A 24057-nucleotide genomic window follows, 5' to 3' on the forward strand; every position below is an offset into this window, starting at 1 on the left:
GTAACTGGTTTCAAATTCTACGAACGTATTATCTGGATCCATTACTTTAGGAGTCATCCCCACGAGATGCCTAGCTAGATAATCCATTAATCCCTTATCTTTCCACTGTATGTGTTCAAGTTTATAGTGAATCGGCAATAATCGATTAACCCACCGCACTAGACGTGTTAATATTGACAGGCAGGACAACTAATTTTTATGATCTGCAATAAACTTTAACGGGGCTCCAATTAAACAGTCCTGGTAAGGAGTCATCGCCCAAACTACAGCCAACAATTCTACCTCAAAAAAGCTTTATTTTAGTTCAGCTTTGTTCAAGAATCTAGATGCATTTGAAATATGTTTCCAACCATCAATTTGCAATTTTCTGTTTTGCGGGATTGCATTTCACTCTAGTTTGCTTAGAAAAACCAAACTGCTCGAATGTTTTTCATCAGATGTTAAAATGGTTTTATTGTAGCAGCTAAATTAGAGATAAATCGAATAAATTGTTTAATCGACCCAAGAGATCAATTTTCGGTAATTTTTTCATGGTGTTTCATCCTGAAAATGGACTAAAACTTTCTTTCGACTGGTACGGTGCCCTTATTCGAAAATCTGAATCTAAGCCAAAGGCAAAGAGTTTACATTTGCTCCACTTCGCAGCAGCATTATTTTCGTTCAGTACCGTCAAAAACTGTTAAATTGCGAGTATGCGTATTTTAAATCTGTGTTGCAAACCAGATAAGATTGGTAGTATTATTGCTGACAACCAACGCCACGTTATCGAATAATCAAATCAAATTGGGCATTTGGTATTGATTTCAAAAAATCTGTTCGTCTGTCAATTTCGAATTGTTCGCATATTTAATCGACCTGTCGCTATTCGAAGTTTAAACCGTGAGCAAATAAAACAGTCTTTAGTACATTTCCCTTATTTGATGATATGTTCATCATTCAACAGACCCTCAATTGTTTCACCAACTTTTGGCAACACAAGCTTATGTTTTACATGTATCGGTCGTAGCGAGTCATGAAAATGCTTAAAATTTCACAATTTTTAAGTAATGGATTTCTTTCAAACAACTCTTTGGAGCGTCTCAGAATACATTTGATGCACTTTTGTTGGTTTGGTGGAAACTGAGTTTTTGTTTCTTTTTCTTCCAACAAATTCATTCATTGATCCGACACTTGTCTTTGACGCACTTCAATTTCTAACAATGGAAAAACTTTATTCCCGATAAAATCTGTTTGAACAGCCGCGGTAATGAACAATTCCGCGGCGTTTGCAACTCATCCCTCAACAATTCAATCAAGGATATTTAGAACATCGGTTGTTGGACTGCCGAAAATTGATCCTAAATTTTCAGTTAGTGCGGGTTGTTCAGAGATATAAACAATACCGGGCTAGCACAGTCGATCTGAAATTCTGTCTGCTTCCTTTTTTCCGATTTTTATACCGTGTAGCTTCCAATTTTCATTACTTGCCATATTGCACACTTTTCTGATTGCAAAAATCCGAAAACGCCATCGGCTCTCTCCTCCTCAAATTTAATAATCGCAATTGTCTTGTACTGATTGAGCTCATATGAAATAACAATTTAATGTACTGCCGTCTTTTTGCACTATTTCGCAAAATGTTCTCTTTCACTGCAATTGCTGCAAATTTTTTTTTTCGTCGGGCAATTTTATTCAGATTCGGTTTCAATCAGTTAACACAATAATGACAATTATCCGTTCTCTGCCTTTTGACTTCAATCACTGGTTCTCTTTGATGTATCCTTTGTGAACTGCCCGCGACATTCTGGAGCTCTGAGATAAATATGTTACTTCCAATTTCAGATAGACCCCTACTCGTCAGCTTATACATCAAATATCGTCTTTCTGAATCGCATCTACGGGATTTAATGTCTCCATGCATAGCTGTTTTCCAATTTCCTAATTTTTCATTTTGAGTGTGAAGATATCACGACCATTAACTCCTACTTCAAGCCAAAATCGCAGCTTCGAGTCAAGTTACTCCGGGAACCAAGCTGTTCCATTCCCTCATTGTCCCGTTTTTTCCACCCACATAGTATGAATCTGCGGTATGAAATGTTTGGCTCTCGTTGAAATGCGTCGGTCGCAATTTCTATAACTCCGCTATTTTATTATCAACAATTTTTGTGTTGGAAACTTTTTGGAAGAACTCAATTGGACCTGATTTTCCAGTGATAAGAATATCTTTGACTTTAGTCTCTTATCAGCTTCATTTCTGATGCTTTCTTTGAACAACCTTTTTTCTTCGTCTGTAAGACTAGTTTCTTCCTCACTCCACGCTCTGATTATTGCGACCTTCCCTCTCTGTTCTTGCCGTCGCATCTCCAGTAAGAGCCAGTTTTTCAAAATCAGGTACATCAATTCCGGTTGTGAAATTTCCTCCAAGGGATCTTTGATATCTTTTCTTTAACTTACTACTAATTGAAACTTCTGCGTCCAATCTTTCCAGGTTACCGTTTTTTTGTGAGGGACCATGACAAAACACATCCAACCCAGTAGGTCAATCCTTCTGAGTGCGCCATGTAGAAGTATCCTCAATGAGTAAGATATAGAAAAAACATCAGAAAATCAAATTTATTTCTAATCGGTCGTAGTAGCCACTGGCGATAAGTTACTACAACGCCTTAAAAGAATACGTAAAAATCCTGCAAATACGTTACATAACAGTCATCGCAGTCCTCAATACAGACAACAATTCATAGCAAGTGATAGTATTTTGCATAAAGGCATACAACTTTGATCGGGATTCATTGTTTATAAATTCCTTGAAACATTCCGCAATTAATCTCACACAACCAGCTAAAGCATGACCCATTTGGTTGTCGTGATTTGCTAAAGCAAATTTTTAAACCTAATTTTCTATTTCTACTAAACATGTTTTGCAACAAGTTGCTGCTTTTTCGTTTTTCAAATGCTAAATTAGTGTCGCCTCACACTAAATTAACTCACATTGAATCTTTTTTTTTGCGAGTGTTTCTTCTTTTCTTCAAAATTTTCATGAGCATAGTTTCAATCTGGTACAGAAACGTTCTAGGTTTAAATGAAAAAATCTAGGTTTCAAGTGAAGACGCTGATATTTGCAAATTACATCTGTTATTACTTCTGTGCGCGAAGATGAATGTTTTTTTTAATCAAGATTTTTGATCGGACATTGAAAATGGGGAGGATTTTGTATTCGAGTGTGGGTTTTGTTTTTTTTTCTTTTTTTTTCTCACGCAAAATCGTGTACCACAACTAACCATCGGAGTGTTTTTTATGATATAAAATATTTTGAACGATTTGAAAATTTTGTCGAAAACCTGTCCCAGTGACGAGAAAAACTGGTTCGAAATTTTCAAGCGATTAGCGCAATCGAGTATCGTTCGTTATATGAAAATTGGATTTTTATTCTCGCAAATTTGGATTTTACCAAAATGAAAATTAGTTTTGAAAGCTTGCTTTAGCGTTTTACTGGCAAATGATTATTTTTATATCAAAAAATTTATTGTACAAAACAAATTGATTTTTTTCTTCACATTTTTTGTTTTTAATTTTTGAAACTAATTGTTGTGTATTATGCCTGATTTTTTTTTGTATATGCATTTGTTTAGTTCGTTCATCGCACCTGCCCAAAAAAAAGATCTTAAATTGAAGAAAAAAAGAAAACAATTTTCTGTAACTTTTATTGAATATGGTCGGAAGATTCTGTGCTTCTGGGCTATCCTTAGTTGTCTTTGTTTTTTTGTAAATTTTTCCAGGTTATAACCAAAAAATTTCAAACAATTTCAAGAGCATTGATTTTTTTCTGTTTGTACTTGATACGAGCTTTCCTACTAAAGTTTGGTTGTCCGAAATACACTTATTTTTATCAAACTTCTTTATTGATGCATCAAAAACAAAAATTGAATGGGATTAGAAGTTTATAAAATGTATAGATTATAATCAAGACTATTAGGTCAAAGTCGTATTAACTGACGCACTTCCTATGTTTTATCTCTGCAAACAATTATTTCCCGTCCCACTCCCAAAACAGGAAATTGAATACAGATTTGAGTTAAAATGATGGGTGAATTTATCAGATTTTTTTCAGAGCAAAAAGCTGTTTAAAACCGAAGATGTCTTTGTTCGTAGAGTTCCAATGAATGAAAGAGATTAGCTTGACGTTTTTACACTCTTGGTGACAGTTTAAGCTGTTTATTTCACCAAAAAAAAGAATGAATAGAAGATTTAGCGAGTTGGGATATTTTCCATTAATATGAATAAAGTAAACATCAAGCAGGTTGCGTGGTATTCATGTAGAGGAGGTGATGGGACGATTTCGTATACAGAGCGGCAATTTTTATTACTTTCTTCAGACAAAAGAAATAAATGTTTCTGTATTTTATGCAGATCAAAGTTACCTGCGCTGTATTTATGGACTTCATTGACTTTGATTTGATGGTTATCAGTGAAAAAATTCCGCCTTGCATTTTATTAAAATTTTTCCGGACATGCTGTTTAGGACACCATGGAGAATTACGGACAGGACGCTGCAAATAAATTGGCGACGTTTTGGAGAGGAATTTCTACGGCTAAGAGCTCATTTCTGCAAACAACAAATAATAACGGCGCGAACAGTAACGTGAACGACCTGTCATCAAGCCCAGGTAACGCTAGAGGGGGAGGAGGGGTGAACCAGCCGCCTTCATCAAGCAATTCATCCCGCTCCAACAGTTTTCTCGCTCCAAACCAAGACAGTGCATCTTTTCAAAGCTCGACTCAAAGCAACGTTAATAATATACGACCTTCATACACTTCTGTTAGCAATACCAACCCCAACTACAACTCCACCGGCAACTCGTCGTCTTACCATCAGCCTACTGAAGATTCCTCACTAAACAGACCTAACAACTTATCATCGAGTACTAACCAAAATGTTAATGACTCATCCTCAACATCGCCATCTTTACTGAGCAGAAGACTTCAGCAAGCTGTTCACGCCAACAGCTCTTCTACAACCATGAACTCCAGGCTAGATTCAGCTTTTGCTAAATTTGTTCAGCAGGCTAAAAATGCGTCAAGTTCATCGCCAACAGTGCCCCCCGTGACAGAGGATAAAACAGGTCCTAGCCGCGGGGCTAACCACCCGTCACTATCACCATCATCATCAGTATCTGTGAACCCAACTGCAAATCTAATCAGGAGAGGAGAGGATTATGGCGCCTGTTCTATTGCAGCTAATACAAATAGCAATCAGGCATCAGCATCAGGCAGCAATAACTTGGCCTGTTATAATCCTGGAAGCAGTAATGTGATGGTGTCTCCTTCTGATTTCAATGGCGACAATCCTCATCATCATAAATCATCTCAGCCCCAAGACCCAACTAGAGGTTGCGTGTCAAAAATATCGACAATAAGTATCAACATTTGTTGCCTTTTCCCATTTTTCACTCTTTATCTCCAGCTTTTCCCTTCTGCCCCGACTTAAGCGGATTTGATATGAGGTGCAAACGGCGACCTTTTAACTATCTTTTAAGGTGCATAGCCTTATCCATAAATCCACAAGATAAATCAGCTTTTAGACGGTTGCAAATCAACAAAAGGCGCATTCAAGTTTATTCAAACAGAATTATTATCTGACAAAAGAGAAAAAGACTGTTATTTTCTACCAGTAGTTACCTGCCAACTATCAACGGTATGATGATTGAATATGCACCTGATACACCCTATAATAATTGAGCACCTCGTAGTTTTTCGCACTCTCTTTGAGCAAAAATAAATATTAATTAATTAATTGGTTGTCAATTTTCAATGTCCGATTTGCGCTCAAATTTAGGCTAATTTAGAAGATGTAAATTGTTTTTTTCCGAAACTTTTAAGTTAAGATTTGGATTACAATTGAATGGCAGTAAGATTAATTCAGAAACTGCTAATTTTTCATTTGGTAATTGTTTTAAGTTAGAGGCGGACTTTTTAAGTGGGTATTTCAGAACAAGCGGACCTGACAGGAGACCACATGCACTCACATGAGCCTAATAGATCCCCAAGGACAGATCAGTTGAACCCAAGCCAGAGTTGTCCATCGACCCCCTTTCCGGATCAGCACACTCAGAAGCCAAACTCGGTGCTGAACGTAGCCTCCTCTCTCTTTACGCGCTCGCCCCGACTGCCTCATTTTCGAAACCTGAGATCAGAAACGATCGCAGTTGATTCGAATAATCCAGACGCCCAACCTATAACACCAATCGTAGTCCAACAAGGTCTGGACTCTATCCCCACACCAACCTCCTCAAAACGAGCTTCGGTCTCCAACTCGCCGAGCCAAGCACGACTCTCGGAAGCCTCGTTGCCTCAGTTAAACCCGTTACCCGAAGAGAACTTACCCGAGGGGTTAAGCCCACCGAATCCATCCGAAGTTGACCTAGAAGCTAGTGCTAACTCCACGACATCGCGAGGCAAAACTGCGATGATGAATGCTCGCTACTTCGCGAAACTGCTGAAGAAGCAGAATACGGAGCCGAATGGGGAGGTGGCGGGCTTCCACAAGGGGTCTATGGCCTCTCTGCCTCCTATGAACGAAGAGGGAAAAGATGGTCGATACAGTTCAAATGCAATCATTTGTGCAAGGTTAGTTTTTCATAATCAAAGTATATTTTAAATAAAACAGCTGGACAGCTTCAAAAACCCATATCCCCTCTCATAATTTTAACACCTTAACTACCCAAATCATATTGTTTTTCTAACAGGGCGTTTGTTGGTATCAAAATATAATAATTCTGAAGAAGTGAATTTTACGATCCAAACCCGGTGATATATTACGAAGGTGGTAATTTTGAGTATACCCGCAGTGACAGAAATTGATAAAAATCGACTTTATACAGAAAAATCTACAGTTTAGCCTAAGTATAAAATTGATTTATCTTCAACCATTTTGCGAACAGTAGTCGATTCTGTACAGGTAGAACCACTTTTTTTCCATCAAAAATAAATGGTCAAAAAAAGCCAAAATAATCGATTTTTCAATTGTGTAATACCTACATATTATATAACCTGTAGATAATCTGCATATAGTCAGTATATAATCTTTATACAATAAAACATGTAGATAATCTGTAGATAATCTGTAGATAATATGTAGATAATCTGTAGATAATCTGCATATAGTCAGTATATAATCTTTATACAATAAAACCTGTAGATAATCCGTAGATAATCTGTAGATAATATGTAGATAATCTGTAGATAATCTGCATATAGTCAGTATATAATCTTTATACATTAAAACTTGTAGATAATCTGTAGATAATATGTAGATAATCTGGATACAAAAAAAAAACAGTTTTAGAGTGATTGGCAATAATTATATAATTAAGATATACAGTATAAAAGTTTTGGAAAACAAAATCAATTATAATCGATTATTATACCCACATAATCAAACTTTTACTATATTAAATTACAACAGATCTAAAATCTGTATATTTTCTATAGATAATCAATTTTTTATCCACTTTTGTCTCTGCGGGTAGTATATGTATTAAATTTGAGAACTATTATTTGAGTTTCAGTCAATCCTACTGCTACTAAGACAGTTTTTAGTAAATCATTACTCTGCCAATTAGCACTATCAAAAGTTCAACTTCACCTTTCTTTTGCCAAAATTTTTGGCGTTTGAATTAAATTAAAACTAATGTGCGAAAAATAACAAAAAGCGATCCAGCTATTGAAATTGAACCTACAAACTATTGTAATATATTACCCCGAAGCCTTCCAAAAGTCTCCAAAACGGCAGTTTCGGTCCACATTTTGTTTCGAAAATGAACTTGGACATACATTTTGTAGCAAAACATTTTCTTTTTCTATTTCTAAGAAGTGACAAAAAATCAATTATATCAAATTAAGAAAGTCTGGCTCGCGAAAATCCACTTTCCGCTCTTTAAAGTTACCGTCATACAAAATTATCATTTTTTGTTATAGAAAACAAGATGAAATTAGACAGAAGTTTTTTTTGTTGTTCCGACCGGTCACCAAATAATTGGTAAAAAACTATGGCAATAATTATTGCGCAATAATTTTTGCGAAACTATGGCAATAATTATTGCGCAAAACCATGTATTTATTGGCAAAATCGGATACCTACACGAGCAGTTGAAGGGCATCGAATTTAGAATTATAAAAAAACCTTTAGTGATGATTCGGATCATAAATACATTCTTCAAACAAGGGTAGCTACTTGCTGTACAAGTAGCACAAAATGTTCCGACCATATTCATAAAAAAAAACAGTTGTTTTCAATTACTTTTCTTCAAATTAGTGTCGTTTTTAATGAGTACGATTGCAAACTATACGATTGCGTTAAAAATTGGTGATTTAGGCTCGATCGACAAAATTTATCTCTAAAAGGAATACGAACTTTTTTTGGCCGAACACGTTAAAAGAAACAACCAAAAAAAATATTTTTTTTTATAGTAAAATCAAATTATTTCTAAAAGTCTTAAAAAACGGTAAGTTTCCATATAACGAGCATTACTCGATCGCGTTACTTAATCGCGTTACTCGCTTGAAACTACACTATATCTAAAAAAAATTTCAAGCCAAATTTTATCGAGAGTTTTAATATATGATTTTTTAAATTTTCTTTAAAAATAAGACTGAAAATTTTTTAATATGATATGTCTTTTGACACTATCCAATGATTATTAGTAGCACCTGATTTTGCGTGGAAATTTAAAAAAAGTTAATTCCTATCTTTAATAGTCATTTCTAAGAGTCATTGTTAGTGCGTTGCGGGACTAGAAAACTATTCACACTAGAAAACTATTCAAAAATTTGGAAAATTATTCACACTTGGCAACATTTGTCCTGAAAAACAAAAAATACAAAAAAATTATTTAAAATTTTTTTTTTTGTACAACCAATTTTAAACTAAAAAAAACTTTTATAGCCAAAGAACCAAATGAAACTTCCAAAATTAGTTTTTTTTTGTAGTAAAATCAAGTTGATTCAATACAAAAACTCAAAAAAAATCAGAAAACGATTGATACTCGGTTACTTAACTTCTTTCGACACATTCTGATAACTTTTTGTGATACCTGATTCGGCGTGGAAAAAATGAATTCGAAACTCCCCAATTTCAACAACAAAAATGGCCAGTTACTGTGCAAGCATGTTCCAATCAAGTTAATTTGAGAAAAGAATTTAAGAAGATTTTTGAATTTATAAAAGAAATTTAAACCGAAAGAAAAATTAATTTTTTTGCAATTCAGCTTCTCAGCACGAGGTTACCTTCTCAGCAAAATTTGACTAGTTTGTTCCGAAATACAAAAAGTGTCGAACTAGTGTTTCTCTACACTGGTACAACTCTTTTATAATTTGTACTTAGAACGCAAATAGCGAGCAACAGGGCTTTAAATGATACCAGACTTGACTTGAAAAAGTCAAAATTGTCTGGATTTAGCAAAAAAAGTTTAAAAAAAACTATCCTAAACTATATTTGCTTTACACTCTTAGAGAAAGATCCCAAAAATATCTCATTCTCGTCAAAAGTTAATCTAAATTTTTAATTTTTGGGACTTATTCAACAGGTTAAATTACCCACCACAAAGCTCCTAGCCTAATTCTATCGCTCATTTTGCAAATTTTAAGATATGGTTGTTTATTTTCTGAGAGATCATTTTGTTTATTTTTTTATTTTACTCTTTTATCAATTCCATGGCCAAAATGACATAATGATCCCAGAACTCTCCGATCACATTTATGGAAAGAACTTTGAAACTGTATTTTTGTTTTTCAAACAAAAGCCTATTTCAAACTAAAGCTGAGTGTGAAGGGGACCTGAAAAATTCTTTAAACGTTGGCATTGATCCTTATTGAGTGTACACTTGTCTTTCTAAAAATTCTTACACAAAACCTAAACTTTATATATTTTGTCAATATTAAAATTTCCAACAGATTTTTTTTCTTTAACGTTAGAAGCACTGCAAAAAACTTCAATCGCTGGGTTTTTATCATTTTTTCTTATGTTTGTTTTCATAGCTTAAATAACCATTTCTGATAACTAATTATACTCCCTCGCTTTACTCGCGCAAAAATTATACTGATCAGTGAAAGCTTCGAATCAGTTTTTCTTGACACTAAAACGTTTTTTGCCCCTCAAAAAGTCACTCAAGAATTTATTTTTTCAAGAAAATTCACTGGCTTGGATTATTTTGGGCTACTAAGACAGCAACAGGTAAATATTGAAATTTTCCATCTCAACTTTTACTTGTTGAGTTTTCCTGCTATTTTAATCAAAATAACAATCGTGAAAAATATTTGCAATATAGATTCAATTCATTGTAAAATTTACAATGAGAACGCCGTGGAATAATTTGCAGCATTTTTTCAGGCGCCTCTGATGCTGCTAGGACTGTATTGGTTTTTAATATCGAAAAATAATCAAAAAACAATCAAAAAAAATAACTTAGTGAAGAAAAAAAATTAGACCAAAATAGCGGAACAAATTCAGCATTATACCTACTCTCGACGGCAAAAATTTTTGTTAAACCAGTTGATAAACTCCTAGAATAAAGTTGTCCAAAAACTCACGGTTGAAGATTTTTAATTAAAATTCTGTGCATCTCTGATTCCAGGTCACAAAATCTGGGTGGTATTTTTGAACAAAATTTAAAATTTTTTTAATTCTAACTTTTATCTGAGTTTTTTTATTATCATTTGAATGCACCGTATCTGAGCGGCTTTACTCAAAATTGAAAATTGTATTCAAATTTTTCTCTTCTGCAATTTCTTGAACGGCGATCGTTATGCACTCTTTTTTCAACACCTTACATAGTAACTTAAACAGTTATTAGATATGTAATTCCTTTACCTAGTATGTTTGCGTTAGTCTTCGTTATTTTTTCTATGCTCTCCTTTTCTCTCCTAAAACAAATAGTTTTCAAAATTCGTTTGAATTTAGACTCAATTGATGCTAAATTAGTTTTGTCTGTTGACGCATAAGCCAAAACCCAGTACTGAAAAAAGAGTTCCTCATAAGCGTTATATGTTTTCATTAGTTGATCTTCACTTAAAATTTTTCTGAACCTGTAATACATACCACAAAACCTCGACAAATTATTTTTCAGTTTTTGCATCATGATCTATAGAGGAAAGCTAAAAGTCAATTTGAACAACTAACAAACGGAACGTTTGGTTTTCTTCGATAGTTATTCCATTCATTTTTAAATCTAATTTTCCACCGCTCTTCTTAGATAGTATAATTGTTTTTGTTTTATCTTCAATTAAGGTCAGTTTGTTTTTTTCTAACCAATATGCTGTTTTTCCTAACGCTTTGTAGTGTCTACGATTAACACACTGTTTCTAGCTGTTAATTTTTCGTCTGCATATAAAATTATATTTCTTACCTTTTTTCATCTAGCTCAATACCATTTATATAAATGATGAAAAGAAGAGGACCAGTTATGGATCCGCGTAGTACTTCAAAGTTCCCATTTTGATTTTGAAATCGTTTTGTTGTCGATTTTTAACTAGGATCTCAGAAGGTCCAAAGTAGGTTCCCAAAAACCATATGTGTAATATTTTTTAGTAAATGAGGTCAACTGTCAACGGTATCAAACGGTTTTTTAACGTTAATGAATGTGCACTGTGTCTTCGTGATCTAGAATTCCAATCTTGACTCACTTCTTCTATTATGGTTATCAAAGCATCATTTGTAATCTTTTTTGATCTGAACCCAAACTGGCAATTTTGTAAGATCTGATACTTGGTGAGATATTGGTTCATTCTGTTATAAATTACCCGCTCAAAAATTTCATGTAAGGTTGGTAAAAAACAAATTGGCTTGTAATTCGATGGCTCTAGATCATTGCCTTCTGTGAGAGATATTTAACTTAAGCAATTTTGAAACTGCGTGGAAAATTTTTTCTGTCCAGACATTTTTGTGAAAGTTTTGTCAAAACTGGGAGCAAAACTGGCTGGACAAATTTTTTCAAGTGATAGTGTAAACCCATATGTATCTAAACTAAACTTGGTTTTTAGCTATTCGATTATTTTGATATTTCATTTTCCGTTATTTCTCTTTTCTGCTGAGTTTTTTTGCCCTCTGACTCTTATTTCTTTGAAGTTTTTTCCTCAGCACCGATTTACAGGAAAGGTACAGACATACTGCAGTTAAATTAAATGTTTTCTTGGAGAAAAATTTCCGAAAAGCCGCTCGTAGAGCGATGATCATATACTGTGTGAACAAGTTGAGTGTCCATTTTTTTTGCATTTTTATGCTCCTTGCTAATTGCAAGGAATCTATCTATCATGCTACCCTGTTTAATGGCGGCGTTTTTGTATCATCTCCTTTTGTATCATCATCTTTCTTCACTGAGTTGTTTATCGATTATTTATGAACTGCAAATATTCCCAATTCCGGTTATAACATTTTCAATTTCCAAAGAGGACAGAATGTAATATGTTTTGTGGGAGGAAAAATGCAGGATGTTTTAATCTTTTACTCTTGCAGCTTACCCATTAAAATGACGGGGAGTGTTCCACAGATTACGCAGAATAGTCCTCAGAGATCATTGGCGGGAAATAATTCCCCAAAGTTGTATGGCGGGCAAATCTTCTCCCCCGAGGTCCGATTTCATAACAAGGCAAAGATCGTAATAACTGACCGGAAAATTGACCGCAAAAATGAATTTAATTTGATCAAGGGTAGGAGGGAATATCTTCAATTTGCGGGCATTCATCCATAGGCTCCAGTAAAGGGCGGACCCAGCCTTTTTCAAAAGACGGAGCGGCCAAATTTTTAGCATATGAGTCCAACTCTAAACACACTATCACTGTGCCAAATAAACAAAGCCATTTTGGTTGAATATTTCCATGAAAAGCTGAAACTCTTCAAAATGATTGTGAGCCTACAGCTAATTGTTCCGTTTTTTGAAGAAAGCGACCGAATCTTGTGTTCGGGCTGTTTTTTTGGCTCTTTTCCAGTTTCCCACCCCCCTCGAAAAATTTCAAATTATAGCTGTTCAAAAATTGTTCACACAGCATTTTGCATGTAAGAAGTGTTGTGAAAATTTGTTCACCTGTTCACGCTGACACGTTTTAAAGCAGTTTATAACATTAAAAGCCATTTTAATTAAGTTTTCATATATTTACATTCCAAAAACAATTACAGGGGGGACTGGAAAAGAGCCGTTTTTTTTCTCCAGACAAATTTTGATTTTTTAACTGCAATTTTCGATGGATTTTTTTAATATCATTCGAAACTTATTGTTAATCAGAGCTCAAAATTTAAAAAAATATATATATACTTCATCTGTGACTATTTTTCATTAAGATCATCAATTTGGGGCAAAAAACGCGCGATATATTTCGTGCTATTAACGCGTCAGCGGAGATTTAATTCGTCTTAGAAATCATTCCAAATTGGTATAAGGAAGCTTATTTGCCATAACTGATTTGTTTCTAGGAGCGATTTGATCCCTTTGTACTTTATTTGGCGTGCGGGGTGATTATTTTCACAAAAATCTCAAATTAAAAAAAATTAGTTGTTTCACATTTATTTTTTTCATGTGATTACTGCTCCGTTGACCTTAAAAGGCAGTCGGAACCTTCATGGCACTGCCCAGATACCAGCAGTCTTGTTACTTTTCTGTGTGCAGAACATATCACTATGCACTTAACAAAATGATTTGCAAAACTTGCAACATTTCTTCGTTGCTCACGGCCTACTCGCAATCCAAACCTTCTCAAATTAAACCCCCTTTACCCCCATCCGTATTTGCCCAAACCCCTCCCCCTACTTTCCTTCTTTTATCCCTACGCCCAGTCACATGTTTAATAAAACTTACCCCCCAACCCCCCCCCCCCCCCCAAGTTACATTTACCCCCCCCCCCCCCCAAGTTACATTTACCCCCCCCCCCCCGTTTGTTTATTATTGAACCGGGACCGAGGGTTAAGCTAAGTAGGGGGGGATGTAAAATGAAAAGAGTAAACTGTTGGGGGGGGGGGGGGTTTAAACTGGGGGTGGGAAAACGGGGGGTGTAAATCATAAACCCCCTCCCCCAAAGTCCACTAATAAATAACCTCTCCATAAGAGGGGTGCGAATGGCGGTTGTGGTAAACTGTCAGGGAGACAAGGGGAGTGTAAACAGGGAGGAAAATGGGGGGGGGGGGGTAAGCAGGGGGGGGGGGGGTAAACAGGGAGGAAGTGTAAACATAACGGGGTATAGATGACAAAAAATATAAAAAATGAAAAGTGAAACGTAACACTTTATGAAACCTTATACTTAGCAACTGCACTAAACAGGAAATGAGATAAACTTGAAAAAAAGTTATAAATTTTATGACTAACCCCCAGTAAAACCCATTATAATCGATTATAACTGATTATGAGGGATTATATTGGCATAAAAATATTAGGAATATAATCCATTTTTAATGGATTATAATAGATTATAATCGATTATAATGAATTATATTGATTAAAAAAACACTAGAATTATAATTCATTTTGGATGGTTTATAATCGATTATTTTTGTAATTTCATAGATAATGACTATAAATGACAATATAATCGATTATTATCCATGAAACTCCAGTGCGGGTTGCCTTGATTAAAATATTTTTTGTTTTTCAGACTTTTCAAGCAATTGACTGGATATTTGTGCTCGGGGTGGTTTCTTTCTCCAGATCGATTCCGATTTTTAACTAGCCTTTTTTGACAATTTTTATTGTTGTCCAATGATCAAGTTAAAAAAATATATTTCACCTGTAATTTTTTTGTGAAGTTATGGAGGTTTAAAAATTGGCAATTTGGCCCATTTGGGACAATTTGAAGCGTATACATAGACGTTATGAAGGGGGCCGATCGTTTAGCAGACCAATCTTTTAGCATAAAAAGTGAAAAATGAGTCTTTTACCAGACCAACGTAATAAAGTGATGGATGATTGATTGACAGACTCAAAAAGACGCTCAGTCTGGGTACAAGCTTCCCCAATTAAGACAACTACCTCACGACCTGTCAACAAAACTATCAACTTCAAAAACAAAACAATCCAACTTAGCGGCAAAATAAAGATTTACGCGCACAATAACACTCGCGTTGAATTGAAGCGGAGCGGAGCAAGCGATCGCTAATCGCCAATGCCGCGTTTGAAGTTAGCTATCACACTTTATAATTGTTCTGAGTCTGCTAAAAACGAAATTTCAGGGCGTCGCCTTGAATCGAGTAGTCTTGTTTATTTGATTAAATCAAAACAAAGTTACCATATAACTATAAATAATGACCAATTGAAAAAAACTGAAGCTTTGCTATTTTATCTAAAGAAATTAAAATTGTTTAATAGGTAATTTTTGAAAATCTTTTTGGGCAGCCTATAATTTGACTTCTCACCCGTTGCACCTGTTGCATCCTAATTAGTTGGAGTTTTATTTCCAAATTGAGCTGGGAAAAACTAATTGGTCCAATAAATTAACAACTTAAATCCATCGAAAAAATTTAAGCCAACTGTGTAATCAAATGACTTCATCTTAAATTGTTTTTTTTTCTAAAACTGAAGAACAAAAATGAACATGAAAATCCAGCGCTTCAACTAAGTAAATTCAGTTTGTTAAGTAAACCTATTTTCCGTATCTAAAAGATCCGTTCAACATGATTTGAGTCAGTTTCTATGCCATGAAAGTAGCTATTAACATTATAAAAAAGGTAGAAAAAGATGAAACATCAAAGCTGTTACATAATAAATCTTTCTTTCAGGCCGCACAAAATCACACTGCTCGAAAAACCTCACAGGACCTAAAATTCTCTTTTTCAGGTGTGTCTCACGTAAATTATTTGAACTGAAGTATTAATTCTTGAATTAACGTAGTTAAGACTCTTATCTAGGTCATGATGACTGTTTTGTTTTTTTTGGGAAGAATCTCAAAATATTTTCAGACTCACAATTATTTTATTGCCGTTTGAGTTTTGCTTTCAATTACTTTACTTTGTTCCATTGCAAATTCCACAGCGAATTTTGAAGGTCACGAAAAACGTAATTGTCATTTAATTTAAAAAGGTAATTTACTTATCAGACTTCCCAATCGATTGAAAATGTAACCTACTGATTCAGTGTTTTTACATTAGTTAAATTTATCAAAAAAGTTTCCAGCATTAATTGTTTTAGAAGTTCAAAAAGCTTGAAGTCATATTTTTCTCGAACTTTGAAAGTTGAAGTTTTTTTCAAAAAACATGACGGTACTTCTTTCTGTTTACTCAAGTTTATTTACTATTTTTCAACTGTATTTTGGCACTGTTTTCATCTGTAGCTCGACTCAGACGTTAAAATATAGTGGTCTTGAAAAACTGATGACGATTCAAAAGTAAAAAACAAAAGTAAATTATTGTTCTGAGAAAAAATTTATTTAAAACATGCACTGTTACAAAAAAAACAAAAGAAAAACTGTTTACTTGAAGTTACCTATGATTTGATCAATATATACGAGATGATGACTTCTTAAGGTAAGATTAACCGTTTTGCGTAACCTAGCACTTATAGATTAACTGTTGCGATCTGTTCTCAAAGTGGGTAGCAACTATGTGCTAGGTATGTCTTCTTTAACTCAATATTGACAATCATAAAAAACTTACATGAAGTAGAACGTGTGCAAATTTTCAAGCTTTATTTGACGTTATTTCATAGAATTGGCTCGGTGTAGAGAAAAACTTGACAGTGATATTTCATTTAAAAAAAAACACTTTCAACCGTGATTTGAATTACGGCAAAAAACATTTTCTGTAACTTAAAATGAATAAGACAACCGAATAATCACACCACTCAAGGCAATCGACATAAATGTAAGGAAAGATGTTTTTTTTTGTGTGTGAATGTGGTCGGAACATTCTATTCTTGTTAAATTTTGTCAGTGAGACTCACAGCCTTATAATAACAGCCAATTTTGATTTTTTTCTTGTGAAACTTTTTTCAAGAAACACTATGAGCGCATAATTTCGAAGAAACAGCATTTTTTATCAGCTTTATTCATCTCGCTAAAATAAGTCGTCCGAAAAAAATATTCTACCAAAAAAGTTTTTTAAATTTTTTTGTTCTGAAAATTTAAAGTGGGAAGATCTATATATGGGTTAACTTAGTTTTTTATTTTCCGCGAAAAACAGGTACCTCAATTAACCATTGAAATGCGCAAGGGATAGATCAACAAATTATATCTCTTTCAGCCGCTTTTCGATCGACATTATAAAACTTTCAAACAATTGACCCTGTGTCGATAAAAGCTGATATAAAAATTTTGGAGTTAGAGTTTACCTTCGAGTGGAGCGAGCAGGTTCATTATAATAAGAAAAAAAGAGGAATATTTATCAGTTTTTTAGTGCCATTTGCGAATAAAAAATTTTCTGAGCAAAATGGAAAAAAATATAGAAATTTTCAAATTTTTTTTATTATTAAATTGTTTTCAGGTCATTTGTAGACAAAAACTGTTGTTTTATTTGTTTTTTTTTACTAAGAAAGTGTCTAACATGCTTAGGTTCTAAGCTTTTGTTCAGACCCTAACCTTCTATGGTACTTACGGAACATGTTCGGAACGTTCTGTACTACTTGCGCAGCAATAAGCTATCCTTGTTTATATTTTGTTGTTCAATTTTGCCCTATTATTTAAACTTTAGCTCCTCTCATGATACCATGCTCAAATAACGATACAGATTTGGAAAATGGAAGCAGAAAAAAATGTTAAGTTTTATGATTGTGGTCAACCAATTTTTTGTATTAATTGCTCAGCATTGGCACGTCCTTGTTGTTCTTTTTTATATATTTTTAGATAATCACATGTTCAAAACATTGGGTGCAACTTAAAAACTTTTTCGTCTTAAAATGGTTGTGAAAAAAAGGTTTCATTTTGGGGACTAAAATATCTATTTTAAAAGAATAATCATGATTAGATACACGTAAAAGTCATTATAAAAATCAAAATACTTGAAAAAAAAAGGAATAAAGGGAGAGAAACATTAACTATTTAAGATATCTTCTAATCTCTAGTTTGTGTATGGTTTGCTCACAAATGAGCGATTTCTTCTGAAAATTGAATATTTTCGTTCCGACTTTTGAAGAAAACGGAATATTTATGCTCATTGTGTTTTTTTTATTCAGTCATTTTTCGCCGATCGAAATGATAGTTTCAACAACAATTTTTATACCCCATTGAAGATATTGACTCTCTGAGTTCAAAACAAAAAAATTTTCACCTCCGATATTTTTTTGTAAAGTTCTGGGGGTTTGAAAATTTCCAAATTGGCCATGTTCTGGATTAAATTATGCGCGCTTTGAAGAGTTTATTCATAATGCTGAGAGTGTAACGCAAATTATTTATGCGTGACAAATTATCCCACACAACAAAATCGTTCCAACTTGAATTGAGGCTAGCTAGCTAATCGGTCGTATTGGATTCGTACGACTCAAATTTTTACACTTTGATATTGTCCAAATTTTATAGAAGTTCAATATTTTCTTTTCTCAAAAACTATTTGATATGAGTTAAGGGACAGTCGGAACATTCAGGGCTGTAACCTGATATACGAGCAGTCTTGTTTTCTCTAATTGACGGTCGCGTTCGTCAATCGAAGGATTAGTTTGCAAGTTGAGTATTCTTTTTCATCTTCTATTGCATTTTCCCGAATTGGTAACTAATCAAGCTTTTATAGCAACATTAAAAATGCTAACTAAAAATTATCAGAGTATGGTTCCTGATACTCATCGCTGTGATTCATAATTCTCTGAAACTTGTTTACTAAAGCAGTTGTTAACATTGTCATGTTTGGTTTATTAGGTCAAAATGTGGCGTTGCTTTTCTTAAAACCTCAAGAAAAATTTTAAACTTTGTAAATTGAGAAGTTTTTTGCGAAATGCATGAACTTTTTAAGAAAATTTTGATCTTTTTTGGCGCCGATTCCATTGTAAAATTCCTAAAAATGTGCGTTAGGGAAAAATTGTGTGTAAGTGTTCAGATTTTCCCGGTCTGAAACAAGTAGCGGATTTATCGGGGTGGGTGGAGTGACACCCTCCCCTTCCCTACCCTCAAGGACTATACCCCCTGACCACCCAGGTTCCCCCTATCTTGCCAAATTACATTTTACTATATCCTTTTTTGCCCATCAGGTATTGCATTTTTTCAGAAGGCGCCTTTCAAAATCTTCTAAAAATCTATCGGAACATTTTTTCATTTTTTCGGAAATTTGCTTGCAAACTCGGAAAATCTATTTAACCGGCCTAATAAAAAAACGAAAAATATCGCCCCCTAGTATGAACACACCGAATTGTGTCCTCCACTTTCTTACATTAGCATAAAAACACGTTTTCGATTTGAGTCGTACAAAAACTTTCTTTGGACAAACTCAAAAAGAAATCAATGGATTGATCCACATAGTACATCCTTGTGTTTTTCCTTCTTTTTCGTACAGATGCAAGAACGAAGTGGTGAAGCAGAATGGGGAGTGGGTGGAGAAAAGACCCCCCAGTGGGTGTGCGACCGGGGGGCAGGCGGGCGCCGGTGGCAACTCAGCTGCGTCCTCCAGCTCCTCCGCGACGAACCAGGTGGAGCAGAAGAAGCCAAGTAGTGCTGGGTTCTTCTCCTCTGCTCTCTCTTCCGTATTCGCAATGGCCGTAAGATGATTTGAAACTTATATTACACTTCAATATCATCTTTTCAAATAAATCATCGGACAACAAGTTCCGGGAAAAATTGAGAAAAAAATAATCAAAAAGAAATGTTTTCTTCAGCGTAACTTTTCTAAAGAAAGTATAAAGCTTGCACTGCACTGAAAATTGCAGAAGCTTCATGAAGTTTTGGCCAAAGAAGTTTATTTTATAACCAACAAAATTGTTCCAAAAAAGTACAACTTTTCTTCATTTTCTATTCATTTGATCTGAAAGACCCATAGAATAATAAAAATTTTGATCTGATGCAACTACTGGTTCTAGGAAGACAGAGGGGGTCTGCCATACGTTGGCAGTATCCACTTCACCCTCTCCTACGACTTCTCGGGCCAGGTTCTCACGGTGGGGGTTATTGAGGCAAAGAGTCTCACTGCCAAAGACCGAGGAGGAACCAGTGACCCCTATGTCAAAGTACTGCTACTGCCCGAGAAAAAGAAACGACAAGAAACCAAGGTTGTGTACAAGAATCTAACTCCAGTCTGGAACGAGAGTCTTACATTCACAGGAGTGCCTCTGGATAAGCTGCAGAAACGAATCCTGCAATTGATGGTTCTGGACTACGACAAGTTCTCGCGCGATGACCCCATAGGAGAAGTTAATGTGCCAATGTGTGAGTTGGATTTCACACAGCCGATAAATATCTGGAAGGATCTGAACCCGATAGCAAAAGAGAAGTACAAGAGAGGGGAGATTCTGCTGTCGCTGTGTTACAACCCAGTGGGTGGCATTATGACCATCATCGTGATCAAGTGCAAGGAGCTGAAGCCTATGGACATATCAGGAACTTCTGGTCAGTTTTTTCTTACTGCAATATTATTACCCCTAAATTTTTTTGAAGACGTAAAATTTTTTTCTGAAAAGACGCGCGCCCCGAAAAAGTGCATTTTTGGTCAAAATTTTCCAAAAACTTCCTAAAAATTCTTTTTTGCCTATTTTTTATCTAAAATATTGGCGCAGAAAATTTCGTAAGAAAAACGTTTTTTTTAGTGATTTGGGAGAGCTAAAAAAACAATTTGATCAAACTAAACAACAGTTCGAAAAAATTTTCCATTTTTTTTGAAAATCCGCACCCCCCCCCTTGCATGTTAGAAAAAAGCTCTTATCTTGTTCTCTTGGCCTGTTTGGTTTTTAATATTTGGTTCCAAACTAAATGCATAAAAAGCTGAATTTGTACTTTAGCAGATGAAATTATGTCGCTTTGTTTTTTAGACCCCTACGTGAAAGTGTACCAACTCTACCAGGGTAAGCGAGTGTGCAAGCACAAGACCCAATGTCGAATGCAGTCTCTAAACCCCACATTCGACGAGACATTCTCGTTCACAGTGCCGACTACCAAATTAGAAGACACTCAACTGGCAGTGGTAGTCATGGACAAAGACATGATTAAGTGGAACGAAAAAATCGGAAGTGTCATTCTTGGCCGAAGATCCGGCCAGAAAGAAATGCAACACTGGCAAGACATGCTTAAGTCTCGAAGGAAGCCAGTAGCGATGTGGCATTACTTGCGAGCTGACTTGGATTAAAAAAGAGATAAAGGATATAACCATCACCTTCCTAAAAGTGCTACCATACAAAAACATGACAATTTAAATAATTTAATGTACCAATCAAATTGATATATATATATATTTAGTTTTGTAACAAAACCAGTTTCATTTCCTATTTTATTGAACTCATTCTTAATCAATCATATGATTTGGAATTAAACATTTAGTATCGTTTTGTTGTACCTTCACCATTGAAACTTCAGTATTGAAATATAGGAGTCACGACATAAACTCCCTTGAATTCCATAGAACGCCTTATTTTAGAAATTGAAAAAAATGGGCTTAGCACAAAGTTAACTTGTATTTAATAACACCTCTTTGAAAATTCATGCTAATAATACTGAAAATTTGAAAGCTTGGATTGAACCTGACAGCTATCAATTTTTTTCATAACTTTTTTTCAATCCATGAAAAAAAATTATAAATACTTTTTTATTTCCAAACTTGAATGAGTTCGAAAAAATTTGGTTAATCAAGCCCATTATTCAAGAACTAGAAAGATTTCCAGTAAATTGTTAGCTTGCGTCAGTTCGTGGAACAGAAACTTTTTTAGACAGGCAATATAAGTTTCTAACTTCGAATAGTTTCAAATTGTTTTCATAGCTTGAGTTAGTTCGCAGTGGTTCTTTAGTTGCAAGGCTAAAAAGTTGCTTGGCTAATTTAAATTGGTTCGCAAGGAACTAGTTACTTCAAGCGAGCGTGCATTGGTTCCTGTATACTTTTTTTAAAGCTTTTCAAACTATGAAAGTTTGAAATATTTCAATGTGCTTTGAAGCTTGATTCCTTTTGCGATAACTTATAAATATATCAAGACTGCTCGTATCAAGGCGGGGCCCTGAATGTTCCGGCTGCCTTTTAAGCTATATTGAGCAGTAATAACATAAAAATTATATGTAAAATAACAATTTTTTTTTAATTTGAGATTTTTCCAAAAATCATCCCACCACACGACATATTAAGTACAAAGTGATAGATTTCGCTCCTAGTAACAAACCAATTAAGGAAAAAAGCTCCCTTCAACCAATTTGAAACGATTTCTTTGACGGACTAAATGTCCACTTACGCGTTAATAGCTCGCAATTCATCGCGCGTTAAAAGTCCCAAATTTGCCCAAATGGCGATCTTTATACCCCAACAATTTTACGACAAAAATGATTATAGGTGAAATATTTTTTCAAATTCAAGCTCAAAACAACAAAACCTTGCGAATGACCTTTGAAAAAATCCGGTCAAAAATGGCTAGTTAAAAAGTCGAAATTTGTCAGAAGAAAAATAACCTACCCGAGTACAAATATTCTTTTACTTTTGTTACGAAAGTCGGAGCAACAACCAGCTACTCAAGCAATTAAACTGATCGGGCTGGAAGTTGTAACATAGCGGAAACCAATCCGCGATAACTTAAGACCAAACAAAAATGACATTTAAGCCACGAAACTCTGACATAGTTCGAATTAATTTCATAGCTTGACTTGCTCAGTTAAAGTTTTAATGTTTATTAAGCAGAGTACTCCAGCGATAAAACATTCAAACATGCTGTTAGTTTCAAAAATCTGGTAACTTTGAATGAGTTTCAAAAAAAGTCTTCTGGGTAAATTTGCAAGCCTTGAAATTCACATTTCAAACTTTATCGGAAATTTAAATTGGTTTTCAAAATAGTTAAGTTATATCATACAAGTAATTTAAGATTGAAACTTTCAAGTTGTTTTGATAGCCAGTCTCAAAATAGGTCTTAGATGTATTGCAAACAAAGGGGTGTTGTTCTGAAATCGCTGGTTTTAAAATCAAAATTTGTCTTGAATTACTTTAGACAAATATATGGTCTTTCTCATCAACCTTCAAAATTGATTGACATGAGGCGCTCCGCAATGTTTTTTCAAAAACTCTTTCAAACAATCCAAATTCAGAATATTTGAGATGCAGAATATTTTTACTTGCTTAAGTGAGAGTAACTTCAAATCGATTGCACCAGAGTTTGTCAGAAAACTATGCAGAAACTAAAACATTCTCACAAAGTTAGAACACTTGGTCTAAGTCCGAGCTGAAAACACTTTCCAATTTAAAGCAAAATATTTCTTTCAAACAGTTACGGCCTAGCAGTTAACTGCTTCATTTTTTTTCTACCTTCGCAGAAAATGACGGGATATTTCTTCTGCTCAAGTTTTTTCAAAAAATTTTTCAAATTTTGAAAAATAATTGCCTTTTTGCCCCTTTTAACAAAAATTTACCCAACTTTGAAATCAGTTCAAAATAATTCAGGAAACATATTTGGTCCAAATATGGTAATACTAGAGTTGAATCAAAACACTTCACATCGTGTGCGTGTTTGTACGAATGAGTGTGCATGTGGAGTCAAGGACAACAGGCCGACGGGACTTCGAGCCAAACTTTAAACTTCACAAGCAACTCAAAGCAAGTTTGACCCATAATAAGCGTTACTCATGACAAAATGCACCTCTTCGGATATGGCGTTCATAAGTTACCGCAACGGATTTTGGAAAACGCCTCCAAGCAGGCTTTAAATTTAAACCTTTCTTTAGCATTAGTTAGAGGCTTAAAGCTTAAACCTTATAACAAAAAAAATTACTTCGTAGAAAAAAAGAGCATGAAATTAAAAAATTCTTCAAAACAGCCTTCATTTTAATCATATTTCATGAGTTTTTGAGAAAATGTTCGGTTTGAAGTCCTTTACTAACCGATTCAGCTTAAAGTCTTATCGTCTTGAAAGTCCTAACCAGCACCCGTGTAATATGTAACTGTTTTTGTGAGCTAGTTTTTTGAAACCAAAATGAAACCGAACTAAAGTCTTTTCAAATAAACATTTGAAACTAGAC

General features: G+C 34.5%; 1 protein-coding gene across 6 annotated transcripts in view; it reads left to right on the forward strand.

Moving 5' to 3' along the window:
* LOC134855942 (synaptotagmin-B-like) overlaps window positions 1-21346 on the forward strand; it is a 52190-nt gene extending 30844 nt beyond the window's left edge. For 5 of the 6 annotated variants that reach the window (XM_063872325.1, XM_063872324.1, XM_063872323.1 and 2 more), the window contains 5 exons: window positions 4499-5366; window positions 5967-6603; window positions 19424-19625; window positions 19944-20469; window positions 20889-21346. In XM_063872325.1, the coding sequence (XP_063728395.1) occupies window positions 4505-5366; window positions 5967-6603; window positions 19424-19625; window positions 19944-20469; window positions 20889-21202 (2541 nt within the window). In that variant the 5' untranslated portion in view covers window positions 4499-4504 and the 3' untranslated portion in view covers window positions 21203-21346. The other variant, XM_063872328.1, reaches the window with a different exon arrangement.
* Window positions 21347-24057: the final 2711 nt, after the last annotated feature.

Source organism: Symsagittifera roscoffensis, unplaced genomic scaffold (genome assembly GCF_963678635.1).
Source record: "Symsagittifera roscoffensis unplaced genomic scaffold, txSymRosc1.1 SCAFFOLD_204, whole genome shotgun sequence".
Taxonomy (NCBI): domain Eukaryota; kingdom Metazoa; phylum Xenacoelomorpha; order Acoela; family Convolutidae; genus Symsagittifera; species Symsagittifera roscoffensis.